At 53.3% G+C, this 16759-nt stretch overlaps 1 protein-coding gene across 4 annotated transcripts in view; it reads left to right on the forward strand.

Annotated features, from left to right (window-relative positions):
• Positions 1 to 16759, forward strand: part of LOC144730075 (rab11 family-interacting protein 2-like) — a 44109-nt gene that overhangs the window by 18624 nt on the left and 8726 nt on the right. The window contains exons 1-5 of one of the 4 annotated variants that reach the window (XM_078610617.1): positions 4432 to 4511; positions 5135 to 5271; positions 7255 to 7705; positions 8661 to 8752; positions 16258 to 16309. In XM_078610617.1, coding sequence (XP_078466743.1) covers positions 7314 to 7705; positions 8661 to 8752; positions 16258 to 16309 — 536 coding nt within the window. In that variant the 5' untranslated portion in view covers positions 4432 to 4511; positions 5135 to 5271; positions 7255 to 7313. The other 3 variants (XM_078610605.1, XM_078610634.1, XM_078610626.1) reach the window with 3 other exon arrangements.

Here is a 16759-nt window from a genome sequence, read left to right on the forward strand (position 1 = left end):
CGTCTATACCGTACTATATACTGCCATAGACAAACCCAACATTAAATTACATACTGTATTGCTATAAACCACCCTATACCTTATACATTTTAATATAACACTATGTTTTATTCTACCCACCCTAATGTGTATCGAAATGGTTTATTACGTCCTTCCAGTGATTGCTAAGCCAGAATCCATCTTCTCGGTTAAATTTGTCTCTGTGTTTGTATATGTGGATCGCCTCATGAACGAATCTCTCATGATAGCCAGATGGCTTGCAGAGAACCTCTGTCTTGGAGAAGTCAATGTCATGTGAGCCCACTGAGTTGTAACAGTGATCTGCCACGGCTGAGGTGTTTGTCCTACCGTGTTTCAGGTCAGCTTTATGTTCACGGATGCGGTCCGAGACATGTCGTTTGGTTTCCCCAATGTAACTGCTACCACAGAGGCAACTTAGTTTGTAGACACCAGGGTACTGTATGTCTGGAACCACATCTTTTACAGACGGAACCAGATCACGGATTTTATGTACTGTGTTGAATCGGACCTGGATCTTGTGTTTAATCAGGATTTTGGAGATCTTTTTTGTGACCCCAGCAATGTAGGGTAAGGTGATGGTCTTGAAAGGCTCCTCAACAGGATCCTTCTTGATGGTTGGAGTGATGGCTTTGCGGATTGTGTAGTCGGAGTAACCATTAGCCTTAAGAGCTTGGCGTACGTGTTTGAGTTCACTGGAAATGTGTTCATGGTCGGAGATGCATTGGGCTATATGATATAGAGTCTTGATGAGGGAATTCTTCTGGGATGGATGGTGGTGGGAATCCGGTTTTAGATAAGCATCCGTATGGGTGGTTTTCCTGTAGACAGAGTGGCTCATTGAACCATCAGGTCTCCTTTTGATTAGGACATCCAAAAAGGGTAGCTTGCCATCATTTTCGACTTCCATGGTGAATCTGATGGCTGGGTGGATGGAATTGATGTGGTCGAGAAATTGGTCTAGAGCAGGCCGGCCATGTGGCCAGATGACAAAAGTGTCGTCTACGTACCTCTTCCATAAGGTCGGGCGTAGAGTGGCAGTCTGGATGGCGTCCGTCTCAAATTTCTCCATGAAGATGTTGGCTACAACCGGAGATAGGGGGGAGCCCATTGGGGTGCCCTCAATTTGCTTGTAGAAGGTTCCATTCCAGGTGAAGTATGTATTGGTTAAGCAGTGTCTCACCAGGGGGGGTATCCCATCATTCAGTCCTTGATGAACCAAGTCTTCAATGATTGCGATGGTGTCAGGCTCCCCCCTATCTCCGGTTGTAGCCAACATCTTCATGGAGAAATTTGAGACGGACGCCATCCAGACTGCCACTCTACGCCCGACCTTATGGAAGAGGTACGTAGACGACACTTTTGTCATCTGGCCACATGGCCGGCCTGCTCTAGACCAATTTCTCGACCACATCAATTCCATCCACCCAGCCATCAGATTCACCATGGAAGTCGAAAATGATGGCAAGCTACCCTTTTTGGATGTCCTAATCAAAAGGAGACCTGATGGTTCAATGAGCCACTCTGTCTACAGGAAAACCACCCATACGGATGCTTATCTAAAACCGGATTCCCACCACCATCCATCCCAGAAGAATTCCCTCATCAAGACTCTATATCATAGAGCCCAATGCATCTCCGACCATGAACACATTTCCAGTGAACTCAAACACGTACGCCAAGCTCTTAAGGCTAATGGTTACTCCGACTACACAATCCGCAAAGCCATCACTCCAACCATCAAGAAGGATCCTGTTGAGGAGCCTTTCAAGACCATCACCTTACCCTACATTGCTGGGGTCACAAAAAAGATCTCCAAAATCCTGATTAAACACAAGATCCAGGTCCGATTCAACACAGTACATAAAATCCGTGATCTGGTACCATCTGTAAAAGATGTGGTTCCAGACATACAGTACCCTGGTGTCTACAAACTAAGTTGCCTCTGTGGTAGCAGTTACATTGGGGAAACCAAACGACATGTCTCGGACCGCATCCGTGAACATAAAGCTGACCTGAAACACGGTAGGACAAACACCTCAGCCGTGGCAGATCACTGTTACAACTCAGTGGGCTCACATGACATTGACTTCTCCAAGACAGAGGTTCTCTGCAAGCCATCTGGCTATCATGAGAGATTCGTTCATGAGGCGATCCACATATACAAACACAGAGACAATTTTAACCGAGAAGATGGATTCTGGCTTAGCAATCACTGGAAGGACGTAATAAACCATTTCGATACACATTAGGGTGGGTAGAATAATACATAGTGTTATATTAAAATGTATAAGGTATAGGGTGGTTTATAGCAATACAGTATGTAATTTAATGTTGGGTTTGTCTATGGCAGTATATAGTACGGTATAGACGCGTGTGATGTAAGAGAATAAAGTTTAGATGGAAGCATATTATATAATTTTTTACAACGTAGAATTTTGTATGTATTACTTACTGTTAGTAACTCAGCTTATTGTAGAATATAGTAAGTATACTGATGATGCTATGTAGTTTATACTTTAGTTTGTTATCCAGTTTATACTTTAGTTTTTTACGTGGTGGTTTAGTAACTGCAGCTACATACTATTAACATTCCTTTCCTTTGTTAATGCTACCCCCCTCCCCCCCCCCTTTGATGCTGCTAATCCTGCATAATGCACGGGCATAGTATTGATTTGGAACCCCCCCAGCCCACCTCCTACGCATTTTCCATATGCTGAATTCCTCTTGATATGCAAATTATTTTGTCTAGGCGCTCTTCTTCCCACCTCCCCCCCTCTAACCCAGCTTAAATATACGCTCCAAGCTTGGTGGTGTTTCATTCTTCGCCTGAGGACGGCTGCTTGCGTTGTGGCCGAAACGTCGTGAGAATTGTTTTATTATGTTTTATTTTTATTATTTTATTACTTCCCTTCTACGTGACTTTACCGAAAGAACCAAGAAGATGAATCCCTGCAGTCACGAAAGCTTTAAATCGAAATTTAGCTATCATTTACTTAGTTTAATCCGATGGTTTATCCAGGAAAACCTCACTGAGTCGAAATACTTTTTTCAGGAGAGTCCTGTCACGTTTTCCTAGTCGGGGGTGATGTTGCTCTCTTAAATCCCAACTGAGTAATTTTCAGGTAATTTTTCAACTTTGGGATGTTTTGGCCATTACCAGTTCAACTGTACGTGTGTGTTTTATCTATGGGTGGAAACGGGAGAACCAGGAGGAAACCCATGCAGAACAGAGGGAGAGAATACAAACTCTACACAGAAAGGCGCCCGAGTTGGGAATCGAACCCAGGCCCTTCTTGCTGCTATGAGTAGCGAGCGTAACTACCGAAAAACTCAATGCGTAAGAGGGGGTAACCAGTGGCGGCTCCTGCAAAATCTCTCAGGGGGGGCAAATGTCTGGATGATTGATTAGGATAAGGTCCACCCATGCAATGGATAAATTAACAGCTCAAGCATGTAAAGGCAACTTCACTTCTTTAATATTAATGAAAAATAAAGTGACTCTTTCAATACATCTTGTTTGTTTCTATACTCACTGTTAAAACAAACCACTCAAGTTTCTTTTATTAAAGATTCCACTAGGTGGCGACAAATTATATTGTTGGATGAAACGTGCTTACGTATGATGACGTAAGCACGTATGATGACGTAAGCACGTTAGGGCGAGCCCTCCCGGAAGCCATAGAGAATGCATTGCAGCGCCCCCATTCGAAAAAAAACATCTTTGAATGTAAGTCTATGGGACCACTCGGGGCAATTCTCAGCTGGAGGGAAATCGCCCAAAAAGAGGCGGTACTCCACAGGACGTAGCATGACGCTGATTGGACTATATCCAGAGGCACAGTGACGGCTAGCGTGACTCTGTGGTTGAATGACATTGGTGGTGCGTCGCCCAATCGCCCTAATGAAGAAACCGCCCCTGGGGGTAACCCTTAATCCACGCCGCACGGATGGATTTAATCCTCCTTTCTGTACTGCTATATGGCCACCTCACAAGCCCAAGCATGAAGGCGCCTCTCATTCCCCAGGCAGGGCCCCGTGCACGTAGCCCCTCGGCTCCTCATCCCTCCCCATGGCCGATGACGAGGTCAGTGAGGTGGGGTGATTCACGTTGCCCGAACGAAGTGGCCCCACGCCTCCACCTTACAAGAAACCTCGTGGGCTCGCGCTGCCTGCACATACAATGGGCGCTGTGAAGTGAGAGAATGAGGCCTACATTATGATGCTGAATAGGTGTGTTATGCCCAAATAACATTAATATGTTCGTTAGCTTGCTCGTATAATGAGTTACGGAACAGGAATCTATGGAAATAAAAGCGATTTCGATCCCATTCTCCAACCCACCACGCTTAAACACGCAACACTGCTAACCCATGGTCGACCCCATGTTGTACCCCACGCCCAAACCCGTAACAGCTCGAGCGCTTCTGAAGAGCTGGGCGAGAGGAATTTGAAAAGCGCTTTGTCAAGACCTCTCTCGCGGCAGGGGGCAGGTGAGCCAGCATCATCAGTCAAGCGCAGCGGAGCTCAGCAGCTCATTATACGTGCCCTCCTCCCCAGCACACTGTGGCATCAGGGCGCCAAGTGGCGTTTCTCCAGCAGGCTTCGGCTTGCTTGATAGACGTGAAAGGTATGAAGTTGAAGTGGAGTGTGGACTAAGGCTGAAGCTCGTGCCTAGCCAGTCTGAGGCTGGCACAACTGGCCTGGAAGCCCAGAGGGCTAAGCAGGCTGGTGGCTACAGCGCCGTCGCGCGTGCGTCTTGTGCCAGTCGTGAGTGGCTCATGAATGATTGTTCATCAGCTGATGCCAGTGGCGAGTACATACAATCCTGTACCTCGTGTGTCTGTTATTAAATATAGTGCATACCCCACGAAAGCAAGCGACACAAATAAAAGAATGTGGCTATGCAGCTGGCCAAGTATTCTGTGAATGTCGGCGCCTTGATGGGCAGGGTACCGCTCGCTCTCTTGTGTACCGACTGGACTGCCGCCCGTCCAGTCTGACCAGTTCCGCGTGCATTCATTTTACGCGTTGGTGCGTGGGTGTGTCTGTCTGTCTTTGTACTGTCGTGTGTGTGTGTGTGTCTGTGGTTTGATCTGTACGCGAGTTTGTTAAGAATTCACGCGCCTTCGGCAAAGTGACCCTGAAGGGACGGCGAGCACAGATCGGCAAGGACTCCAGCACGCGCGCGTTCTTGGTGTGCGTGGGGATTGGCGACCGAGTCATTCCGTCAAAACATTTCCTCCCCCAAAAGTAAATCGTTGAGTGCGTAACTGCACGAGCATTCACGGCCAGAGCGGGCGTCCCCTGCGCTCTGGGATGACGACGCCACCTAATTGTATAAAGTTCATTCAAAAACCAATGCCACGTTTTGGTGGCTGCCGGGATTGCAAGCCACGGTTTCCCCAATCTCCAGTCCTCGCGACCGAACCACCACGCGACGTCTTTTCCGCATTTACCAATTTACTCCTCCTCATCCATCACACTAATTAACTCGTCCCACCTTGCACGAGCCCGATAATTGTTAAACACGTCCCACGTAAGGCGCCAAGTAACCCTCCACCACCCGACAATATTGTTATCTTTACAAAGATATCATTCATATTTGCCAATGTATTGGTCAAATTCCGGGCAAAGCAACCCGATTAGTGGGTTACCTGAGCATTGGGGCGGGGCTATAAGGGAGGGGCTACCTGAGGAATGGGAGGGTCTAGTGATCGAGTAGGTGGGGCTGGCAGCTCGGCACGCGAGTCCCTGTTGAGCCGTACAGGCACTGTTCCCGTGTGTATCAGCGTTACACATCGCTGGTGGTGCAGTTTGTTTTTCACTACCGGCTGAGACCTTGGGTCTCAAGACCTTGGGTCTCAGCCGGTAGTGGTTAGACCGGTGTTTCAAGTTTACCAATGTATGCGCTCATAATTCGTTAAGTCACTTAATTCGGCTCAATCCCATCTCTGACAATGCCCCGATGCGTTATTAGCACGGGAAGGAAACTGATCGTGAATTAAGCGACCTTTTGCATCGAATCTTGAGGTAGCTCTGTGACTTCGTCTTCCATGATCGTTTTCTGACACAGGGTTGTGCACTGCTCGCAGCAGAGATTTTGTGAATGAAATTGGCTCTGCATCGTAAGACACCATTTGTGCTGTAAGTAGAACTGGAGAAAAATGAAACATCACACGATGTGGGAGCAGCCTAAAGTTCAGGTGTATTTAACTACCCAGGCGATAACTCAAGGCACCAGAGTAACTCTCATTTTCAAGGGTGACTTGGGTCACCAAAATGACAAAAGCTAAAACATTACATAAAAACCCTTACAGAAATGAAGTGAATAGAAATCAGAATAAAAAAACTGTACTGTATCAGATTAGGAATTTAAAATCGAGATCAACTTAGAGTTGAATATTAAATTCCCTGCAGTACGAATCGGCTCAAACGCAGATGACCTCCAACCTGATCACACTACAGTCTACAATACCAAGCTACATAAACATGAAACGTTACACGGGCATCATGGGACCTCCTTTGTCAGTACCAAAATTTGGGAATAGGTTTTCCCCTTTTTTCTGGCAACAAAACAGGTGTTAAGATGTTTAAACACCAAACTGAAACCTTTTACAAGGAATCATGTCTGCCTCATATATTGGTACTGATGTACCTGCTCACCCCGAGCTCTCATTACTCTTGATAATGATTGTCTTTGTGCTGTATGCCTTTTGGCGTCCTCTAGTCTAACACCTTTTGAGACGAGGCTCCAAAGAAAGCTGTCTCTGGTGTGGACCAATCAGTTTCAAAGACAATGCATATATTATCAGAGTATGTTTTTTAAATGCATTCTGACCACAAGTATTGTGGTTAATGCAGACATGATTCCTTGTAAAAGGCTTCAGTTTGGTGTTTGAACATCTTAACACCTGTTTTGTTAACAGAAAAAAGGAGAAAACCTATTCTCACGTTACGCAGATATAGGGGGAGTGGAGTGCTGATATGTATTATATTCTTCTGTATGGTAATAGTTGCATCTCATGGCCCAGTGTGTCTCATGGCCCAGTGTGTCTCATGGCCCAGTGTGTCTCATGGTTCAGTGTGTCATGGCCTAGGTGTGTTTCATGGCCTAAGTATCTCATCGCCCAGTGTGTTTCATCGCCCAGTGTGTCTCATCGCCCAGTGTGTCTCATCGCCCAGGTGTGTCTCATGGCCCAGGTGTGTCTCATGGCCCAGTGTCTCATTGCCCAGGTGTGCCTTCTGACCCCGGCGTGATTTCGGACCTGACCCGCGTCTCCCCTCCGGCGCCAATGGCGTGGCACCCCACGCACGTGAACGTACTGGTGCGCCAGGCGCGCAGCTTGGGCCGGGAGGCCAATGCCTACGTGACCTTCAGCCTGGGCACGCAGCTCTACCGCACCTCGGTGCAGGGGCCGAGCTCTGACCCCAAGTGGCTGGAGGAGTGCACACTCGATATTGAGCGCTGGTCCGGTGGAGACGGCGACGGCAACGGCGAGGCGGCGGTTCACGATGCTGCAGAAGAGCGAGAGGGAGGCCGAGCGAAGAAGGCGAAGGCGAGGCACTCGCCGCTGCTGGTGCTCGCCGTGATGCACAGGGTCATGCTGGGGGCGGACAAGTGCCTGGGCAAAGTGGTGCTAGCCCTGGAGGAGATCTACCGGGACAAGGCGAGGACGCGTGCCGCGTGAGTGATGGATGCGCCGTGCGCATGGCCACTGTTATTCAAACCCAGGATTTCGGCGGTCCCCCTCCTTACCTTCTTCCGTTCCTCTCTTGGAACTTCACCTCTTCTCCATTGCCCATAGTCTCAATACAGCTCATAGACCCAACGTTGCCCATAGACTCAATGCTGCCCATAGACCCAATATGCCCATTGACCCATCACTGCCCATCGACCCAAAGCTGCCCATAGACTCAACGCTGCCCATATACCCAACGCTGTCCATAAAACCAACACTACCCATAGACCCAACACTGCAATAGGTTTTCCCTTTTTTCTGGCAACAAAACAGGTGTTAAGATGTTAAAACACCAAACTGAAGCCTTTTACAAGGAATCATGTCTGCATTAACCACAATGCAAACAAAAAACATACTCTGATAATAACCAATTCTAATTTTTTTGGTACTGGCAAAGGAGATCCCATGATGTAACTGCTCACCCGAGCTCTCATTACTCTGATGATGCTTGTCTTTGCGCTGTACGCCTTTTGGCGTCCTTTGGTCTAACACCGTTTTGAGACTAGGCTCAAAAGTGAGCTGTCTCTGGTGTGGACCAATCAATTTCAAAAACAATGCATATATTATCAGAGTATTCTTTTTTTTGCATTCTGACCACAAGTATTGTGGTTAATGCAGACATTATTCCTTGTAAAATGTTTCAGTTTGGTGTTTTAACATCTTAACACCTGTTTTGTTGTCAGAAAAAAGGGGAAAACCTATTCTCAGACTCAACATGCTCATGGACCCAACACTGCCAACAGACTCAATGCTGCCCACAGACCCAATGCCGCCCACAGACCCAGCACTGCCCAGACCCAACGCTGCCCGCAGACCCAATACTGATCATAGACTGAACACTGCCCCTGTATAAGGCTGTGAGGCTATGCCCATGACCCCGGGGTGTCGTTGTACCCTTAGGTGGCACGCGCTGGTGGGGGGGCGCGGCGACACGGCGGGGGGGCGCGGCGAGCTCGAGGTGACCATTAGCTTCCTGCGGAGCACCAGAACAGGTGTGAGCCTCCCCCTCTTCCCTGCACCTCCACAACGCAAGCATGAGGTCACACCAGGGCCAGGAGACACACTGGGCCATGAGACGCACTGCGTCATAAGACACACTGCACACATTTAGAGCCTTGAATTATTTTTTGTCATATTGACTCATTGTCATTACCATTGTCTATCCACTGCTGGATGAAGGCCTCCCCACATCGCCACCCTGTATTGATGGTGCAGGGGTTTATTTGCCACGTGGCGCCTGGCACCTCAGAGAACCCTTGACTTTCGTATCAGTAAATCCCACTGCAATCGACGGCCCAATTATTATCGAGATGACGCTGGTTTACCAAAGGAAAGTCTCTGTTACTTTTCAGGAGGGTACTGCCAGGTTTTGCAGTGGGGGGGGGGGGGGGCAATGTTGCTGGTGCGTGTAATCCTAATTGAGGGTTTTTATAGCTATCTATGGGAGGAAACCAGGAGGAAACCCATTCAAAACAGGGGAGAGAACATACAACCTCCACACAGAGGGGCACCCGAGTCAGGAATCTAACCTAGGCTATACTGTTATCACTGTGCCATCACCCTGCCGCCCACGGCATAAGGGTTGAGTAAGGCTTTACAATATACGGTTATGTCTATTGTATTCTATGCTGTGCACAATTAAACTCGGATTTGCCATTCCGAGTAATTTTGCCATTGCATTTTGTTCACTGACTATGCTGTATGCTGTTTAAGGAGAGTTTGTGTTATTTTGGGCATCTTGTGACAGTTTCCACAAAGCATTACACACCGGGCCATGAGACACGGTGGCTGTACTGACCCCGTGCCCCGTGACCCCCCTCTCTCTGTTTCTTCTCTCTCTCTCTCTCTCTCTCGCCCCCGTGCGGAGAGGCCACACCTAGTGGTCGCTCCTGCTCCACCAGGTGAGCGGACAGAGGCCTGGGCTCAGGTGAGAGCCTGTGCCTGGCCTGAAAGGGAGAGTCATCGTTCTTTTCGTTTCCCTTTCTCGCTAAGACCTGCGGTTACTGCTGCCTTTCCACCATGGCGCAATATCCAAGGCTCGAGTGTCTTTCGCGAAGGAACGGTTTAATCTGCTATCCACCGCCCGAGATCACAGCCGACATCGTCGCTGCTGCTGTGGCCACGTGTGTGGGCCATGCGGGCATCCTCACCGCCCAAAGGCAAGATCGAGGTGTGGTGGTGTACGTGACCCAGGAGAGTATGGTGGCGCGCCTGGTAGAGACGGGGCTCGACGTCGGGGAAGGGCTGTTTGTGCAGTGCACCCCGCTCTCGTCGCCCGCCATCAGGGTGATGCTCTCAGGTGCGCCGCCATTTCTCAAGGGCACCGAACTGCGCCGAGATCTACAGCGCTTCGGCACAGTGATCTCGAATATAATTATGCTGCCTTTGAGGTCGAAAGACCCAAAGCTAGCACACGTTTTGTCGCTGCAGCGTCAAACGTTTATGATCTTAAAGGAAGGCAACACGGAATTGGATGTGAACTTCAAGTACACCATTGATGGTCACGTCTATACCGTGTATGCCTCCACGGCCGCGCCAAAGTGCTACGGGTGTGGTGGTGTCGGACACACCCGAAAACACTGCACGGCAAACAAACAGGAAAGGGGAAAAGCAGCTCCGCCTGCGCAGACAGCAGCAGCAGAAGTGCGGGAGCAGCAGAAGCAGCAGCAGGCGTCGCCGCCGCTGCAGCAGCAGCAGCAGGCGTCGCCGCCGCTGCAGCAGCAGCAGCAGGCGCCGCCACCGCGGCAGCAGCAGCAGACCCCCACCGACTCTGCTGATGGTCACGCGCAGCCAATGACTGACGGCGGGGAAAAGGGTTTCACCGCCGTTGAGTCGAGAAAGCGGAAGGCGAGAGGAGGCAATGCGGGGGGGGGGGCGCGGTGGCACCTTTCCAAAACGCGTGGCCGCCGCCGCCGCCGAGAAAGACAACAGCGACAGTGACGAACGGGACAACCGCCCGAACGCAACAGCAGGGCGCGGCGGTGAGGCCGAGCCACAGGGTGAGGTGATCGTCATTGACGAGGCCCACCGGCCGGTTGATGCCGAGGCAGAGGGGCGACCACCAGACCCAGACTCAGCTGCCCCGGAAGGGGGGGGGGTGCTGGAAGCCACCGATGAGCCTGCCGATGACACGGCGCTCGGGGGGTGACGACCAGCTCACCTCCTCACCCGACCAGGTGAGGGAGGCAGAGGCCGCAGAGGGGAGCCGGCCCGAGTTGGAAGACACCTCCGATCGGCACGGTGCGTTGGAAGAGGTAACCACCGAGCCTCACACAAGCGTGCCGGGAGACTCAGACGACGGAGGGTCGGAGTTAGAGATAAAAGACAACTTGAGTGAGGGGAGCTACTCACATGTTAAGAAGAAACGAGAGTACACACCCGGCAAGATTGTCGAATTCCTCCGAACTAGTTACAAGAAGCGGGGGGTCGACATCGGAGATTATTTCCCCGATGCGCAGGCCTTCTTGAAGGTCGCGCAGACAATCATCAGCGACATGGAAAAGCACAAATGCACCCCGCAGGAAGGCAATCGGCTGAGGGGTTTCATGCAGAAAGCAAGAAAGGGGAGCATGTCCCAACCGGAGTGCCCCCCCGCTGATGCTGTTGCTGAAGCCGACGCCTAAAGCCATGGCTTCCTCAGGTGTAAGGATCGCGAGTTTAAACTGCAACGGAGCTCGAAGCGATCAGAGGTGGCACCGCATCTGCAGCTTCATTAGCGAGCAGAAAGCGGATGTGACGTTTCTGCAAGAAACGCACCTTGACGCAACTCTGCAGGCCCAGCGCCAGCACCTCTTGGGCAGTCAGACCTTTTTCAGTCACGGAGAAGACAACCGCGCTGGTGTTGCAATTGTGTTTAGTCCAAAGTTTCTCCCGGAAGGCGTGGCCTTCAGAGAGATCCAAAAAGGCCATCTGATATCTGTAGACTTCGTGTTAAACAACACGAGGCTACGGTGTTTCAACGTTTATGCGCCGAGTAAGACCAGTGAGAGGAAACGCTTTTTCTCCGGCACACTGCGGAATGCCTTGGAGGCAGGCAGTGCGGACGGGGTGCTCACGGTCGTGGGGGGAGATATGAACTGCACCCTCGACCCGGCTCTCGACCGCAATAGTGCTGAGCCCCACCCGGAATCCGCACGGCCATTAGCCGACATGGTGCAGCAACTGGGTTTGCTCGACACGTGGCGACTGCAACACCCAGGCCAGAGGCAATACACTTGGTGCCGCGCGGGCCTGCAGGGGAGGATGAGCCTCGCCAGGCTGGACCGGCTGTACATCAGTGCGGACAGCGCTAACCGGCTCGGGGGCAGCAACATCACCCCATCCGGTTTCTCTGACCACCACCTGGTCTCAGCACTGCTGCGAGTCCCCAGGGAGAGGCGTCGCTGCCCCTACTGGAAACTCGACGTGCAGCTGCTTGAGGACGAAAATTTCACGGAGGCATTCAGGGCCTGTTGGTCACACTGGGCAGCAACTAGGAGCAGTTTCAGCTCTGGTCAGAGATGGTGGGAACACACTAAAGCGCAAATTAGGGCCCTCTGTCTACAGCTTTCGAGCCAGCACGCCGCCGCCAAGGAGGAGACGGTGAAACACCTGGCGAGCGAGCTGCTGCTGCTCGAGGCTGAGATGGGCTCGGCCCAGGACGCGCACAACAACGAGGGCGAGGTGCTGCTGGAGAAGCGGCGACTTTTTAGGGCCGTCACGGACCAACAGGCACATAGTTCGTTTGTGCACAAAAAGGTGCAACACCTGGCACAGACGGACTCTCCCTCAAAGTATTTCTTTAGGCTAGGCAATAGACCCTCGAGCAATGAGAACAACATTTCAGGGTTGCTTACCCCAGAGGGGAAGACAGCAACTGCCGAGGGGGAAATTGCTAGGATCGCGAAGGACTTCTATTCACACCTGTTCAAGGCTGAGCACGTACAGGACGAGGCAGTTGAAGAACTACTAGCTGCGGGCCCTACTCTGGGGGACGCGGAGAGAGACAAACTGGAAAGCCCTGTCACCCTGGAGGAGCTGCACACTGCCATGAAAGGTCTGGCAGCTGGCAAATCCCCAGGGATCGATGGGCTGCCAGTTGAGTTCTACGAGACCTTCTGGGATGTACTCGGCCCTTGCCTGCTGGGGCTGCTGGAGGAGAGCCTGCGGGACGGGGAACTCCCGCAGAGCTGCAGGAGGGCGGTGGTCACCCTGTTGCCTAAGAAGGGGGACCTGCGTCGCATAGAAAACTGGCGGCCCGTCTCCCTCCTGTGCGCCGACTATAAAATATTCGCCAAGGCGCTGGCAAACCGCCTCAAAGAGGTGGTGGGTCAGCTCGTGCAACCCGAGCAGGCGTATTGCATCCCCGGCCGCTGCATCTATGACAACATCGGCACGGTCAGGGATGTGATCTCCCTCGCCGATATGCACGACATGGATGCAGGTCTCCTATTCATGGACCAGGAGAAGGCGTTCGACAGGGTAAGCCATGAGTACCTGAGAAGACTGCTCCTCTCCTTAGGGTTCGGCCAGAACTTCACGGCACACGTGCACCTCCTATATACGGGCATATCCAGCCTCATAAAAATCAATCAAAGGCTGGGCTGCCCTGTTCCCGTGACAAGAGGAGTCAGGCAGGGGTGCCCTCTCTCGGGGCTCCTCTACACCCTGTCCCTTGAGCCGCTCTTGCGACGCCTGAGAAACACCTTGTCCGGGTTCGTGGTCCCGGGGCCGGAGAATGCAGTCATAAAGCTCTCCGCATATGCGGACGACGTATGCGCCGTGATCAACGACGCGCAGGACGTCGCTGCACTCTGCCGGGCGGTGGAGGTCTATGAAAAGGCCTCCTGCGCCAAAGTCAACTGGCGGAAGTGTGAGGCGTTATGGATGGGGTCACAAGGTGCAGTGAGTTCCGTGCTCCTCCCAGGCGGAGTCACCTGGCAGGGTGAGGGCGTGAAGTATCTCGGAGTGTACCTAGGGAAGCCCCAAGTCGTTCACAAAAACTGGACCGAGATGAGCGACGTATTTGATGCTAAACTGAGAGCGTGGGCACATCTTGCCCCACAAATGTCCTTCAGGGGGAGAGTGCTCATAGGGAATAACCTGGCAGCCTCGGTGCTGTGGCACAGAGCCAAGGCCCTCCAACCCCCGGGCTGGTTACTCACGAGGGCGAACAGGTCGCTTGCCCACTTTGTCTGGAACGGCAAGCACTGGATGAGGCCAGGGGTCCTCTGCCTGCCGGTGGGTGAGGGCGGCCAGGGCCTGGTAGACGTCACCGCTCGAGTGATGAGCTTCAGGCTCCAGGCCGTGAGAAACTTGCTATATGAGCAAGAAGAGCTGCCCCGGACGTCGCTGGCCCTCGCCCTGCTGAGAAATGCGGGCGGGCGGCTGGGATATGGGAGGGAGCTCTTCCTTATGGACCTGTCCCTAGTCGATTGCACCGGACTGCCGGGCTATTACCAGAGCCTGTTGGAGGCGTGGCGGAGCCTGGAATGGAGCAGGGCGAGCCCGCACCACGGCCTTAACGGCTTCATGACCGAACCCCTGTTCCACAATAGCCTCCTCGATGGAATCAAGGAGGAGGGAACGCTGGCCCTCCGTTTCGCCTCGGCAGGAGTGCGAACGGTTAGGGATCTTGTGAAGAGCCAGGACGGCCGCTCCAAATGGAAGAACGCAGCTGAGGTGAGCGGCGCCGCTGGGCTCCGCTCCATGATGGCCGGAGAAAAGTTGTTGCGAGAGGCGATCGCGGCGATGCGGAAGCTGCGTTTGCAGCTAGAAACGCCAGGAGACAGCGGTGCCGCACGGCCGCCGCCCTCCTCCTCCCCCCCCCCCCTCCCCTCCCCCCGCTTTCCAGGAGTTGCGCGTCTCCTGCATCCAGCCCCCCGGGCGCTGTGAGGCAGGGAGGTTGCTCAAGCTCGCGAACTGCAGAGACGTGGCCCTCAAGGGTGCCTCCAAGCGGGTGCTGTACGACTGCTGCGTCAAAACACTGCGGTGTCGAGAGCTGGAAAACCTACCGGACACGAAGTGGAGGGAGTTCTTCTCTCCCTTGATCGACACCACCCCCCAGTGGAAACAGCTCTACAAGGCCCCCGTGGCAAAGCGCAGCGGGGACCTCCAGTGGAGGCTGGCGCATTGGACGCTGCCCTCGGCGGCGTGGATCAGCAAGGTCACCCCGGGGGCATCAGACCTGTGCGTGTTCTGTGGCGCGAGGGAGGACCTCGCCCACCAGTACGTGGGGTGCTCGCGGCTGGACCCGCTGTTCAGACTCCTGGGAGCCGTGTTTAAGAAATTGGGGGTGCCCTTCTACAAGAGCGTCTTTATATGCGGGGTACCGTACCGGGCGGACAAGCGCCACATCCTGGCAAACTTTGTCTGCGCGCAAGCCAAGATGGCAGTATACAAAACGCGAAAAAAGAAACTGCGAGGTGACACGGACGATAGTTGTTCAGCGGAGGCAACGCTGAAAGGTCTGCTGAAAGCGAGGCTCCGGCTGGAGCACGCGTACTTTTCCCAGGTTGGAGATGCGCACGCCGTGTTCCAGGAGCGGTGGGGGGCCGGTCAGGCCCTCTGCACCAACACGAATGGTGAACTGACCTTCACTTTTTAATGATCGAGTCGAAACGGGCGTTAGACGCGGCGACGCGGGCAGGACGTATGCGGCGGTACAGCGCGCGTGGTGGAGCGGAGCGCGTGACAGTCCGGCCGTGCAGCGCACGCGCCTGGCAGTGCGGCACATGTGCTGAGGTGTGGCGCACGCGGCGGTCTGAATAATGTGGTGTGTGCGCGGCGGTGTGGCGCGCTTGGCGGCGCGGGACACGCGCCGCGGTGTGTCACGCGGAGTGAGGCGGCGTGACGCACGTGGCATGGTGTAGCGCGCGCGGTGGTGCGGAACTCACTCAGCGGTGTGACGCACTTGGCGGCGCGGCACATGTGCTGAGGTGTGGCGCACGCGGCGGTCTGAATAATGTGGTGTGTGCGCGGCGGTGGGTCGCACCAGGCGGTGCGGCGCACGTGCCGCGGTGTGGCGCAGGGCGTTGTGGCACGCGTACCTGTGGCGTGACGTGCGCGTCGCAGTATGGTGCATGCGGTGGTGTGACCCACGTGTCGCGGAAATCTCGCGGGGTGGTGGTGCGTGCGCAGCGGTGTGGCACATGTGACGTGGATGAATGTGCATGTGGCGGTGTGGCTCGCGCGGTGGCGTGGCGCACGGGCCGCGTTGTCTAGCGGTGGTGATGTTACCGATGACTGTGACCTCGAACCATCAGGGGAGGAAGTGTGGAATAAGCGGGGGGGCCCTGCCAAGCAAAGAGGTGCCAAAGCTCGAAATGACACAGCGCGTCGGATGCTGTTGCGCGGCCGGTGCGTGGGGATTGTAGTGCCGGCGTTGCGTGTCGCGGGGCGGCGGTGGGATGGTGAGCTGTGCTTTTTGGTGTGGCCATTAAGGCTTGAATATTGCGAAATTCCAGGGCATTTTGCCGCTGGTGAATAAACTTATAAAAGTCTGTTTCTTTCTCACCAGGTGAAGGGGCATCGGGAGCAGGGGAGGACATGAAGAACGGCCTCAAGGAAAGGTACACTTTAAAAGACTGTTGTGGCGAGGGCTGTCAGCGAGCATCACCTACGAAGGCCGCCACGGCACACAAGGTTGTGGGTGGCCAATACCACGCTCGGCCGCCTTTGTCTCCCCAGTGTTGATGTTTACACACTGCACCAGATACTCGTTTTAAGGCTGAGTCGACTTAAGAGGTGGGGGGGAGTGGGGGCCTGAATTGGTTCAAGTAATTGTCACTGGTGTTGGCCATAAGCGGGAATTGAACTCCGGTCTTCGGGTTCATAGCGCAGTGTGATAACTGCTATTCTAATGACACACACACACAAAATCACCTTCACACTGACTCCACACTAATACTCACCGATACTCACGGATACGTACACACCTTCGCTCTCACCGAGCTTGGTGGTGGCGATGATGGTGGTGATGGTGCCGGTGGTGATGGTCGTGATGGTAGTGATGGTGGCGA

Source organism: Lampetra planeri, chromosome 2, assembly GCF_965212315.1.
Source record: "Lampetra planeri chromosome 2, kcLamPlan1.2.h2, whole genome shotgun sequence".
Classification (NCBI taxonomy): domain Eukaryota; kingdom Metazoa; phylum Chordata; class Hyperoartia; order Petromyzontiformes; family Petromyzontidae; genus Lampetra; species Lampetra planeri.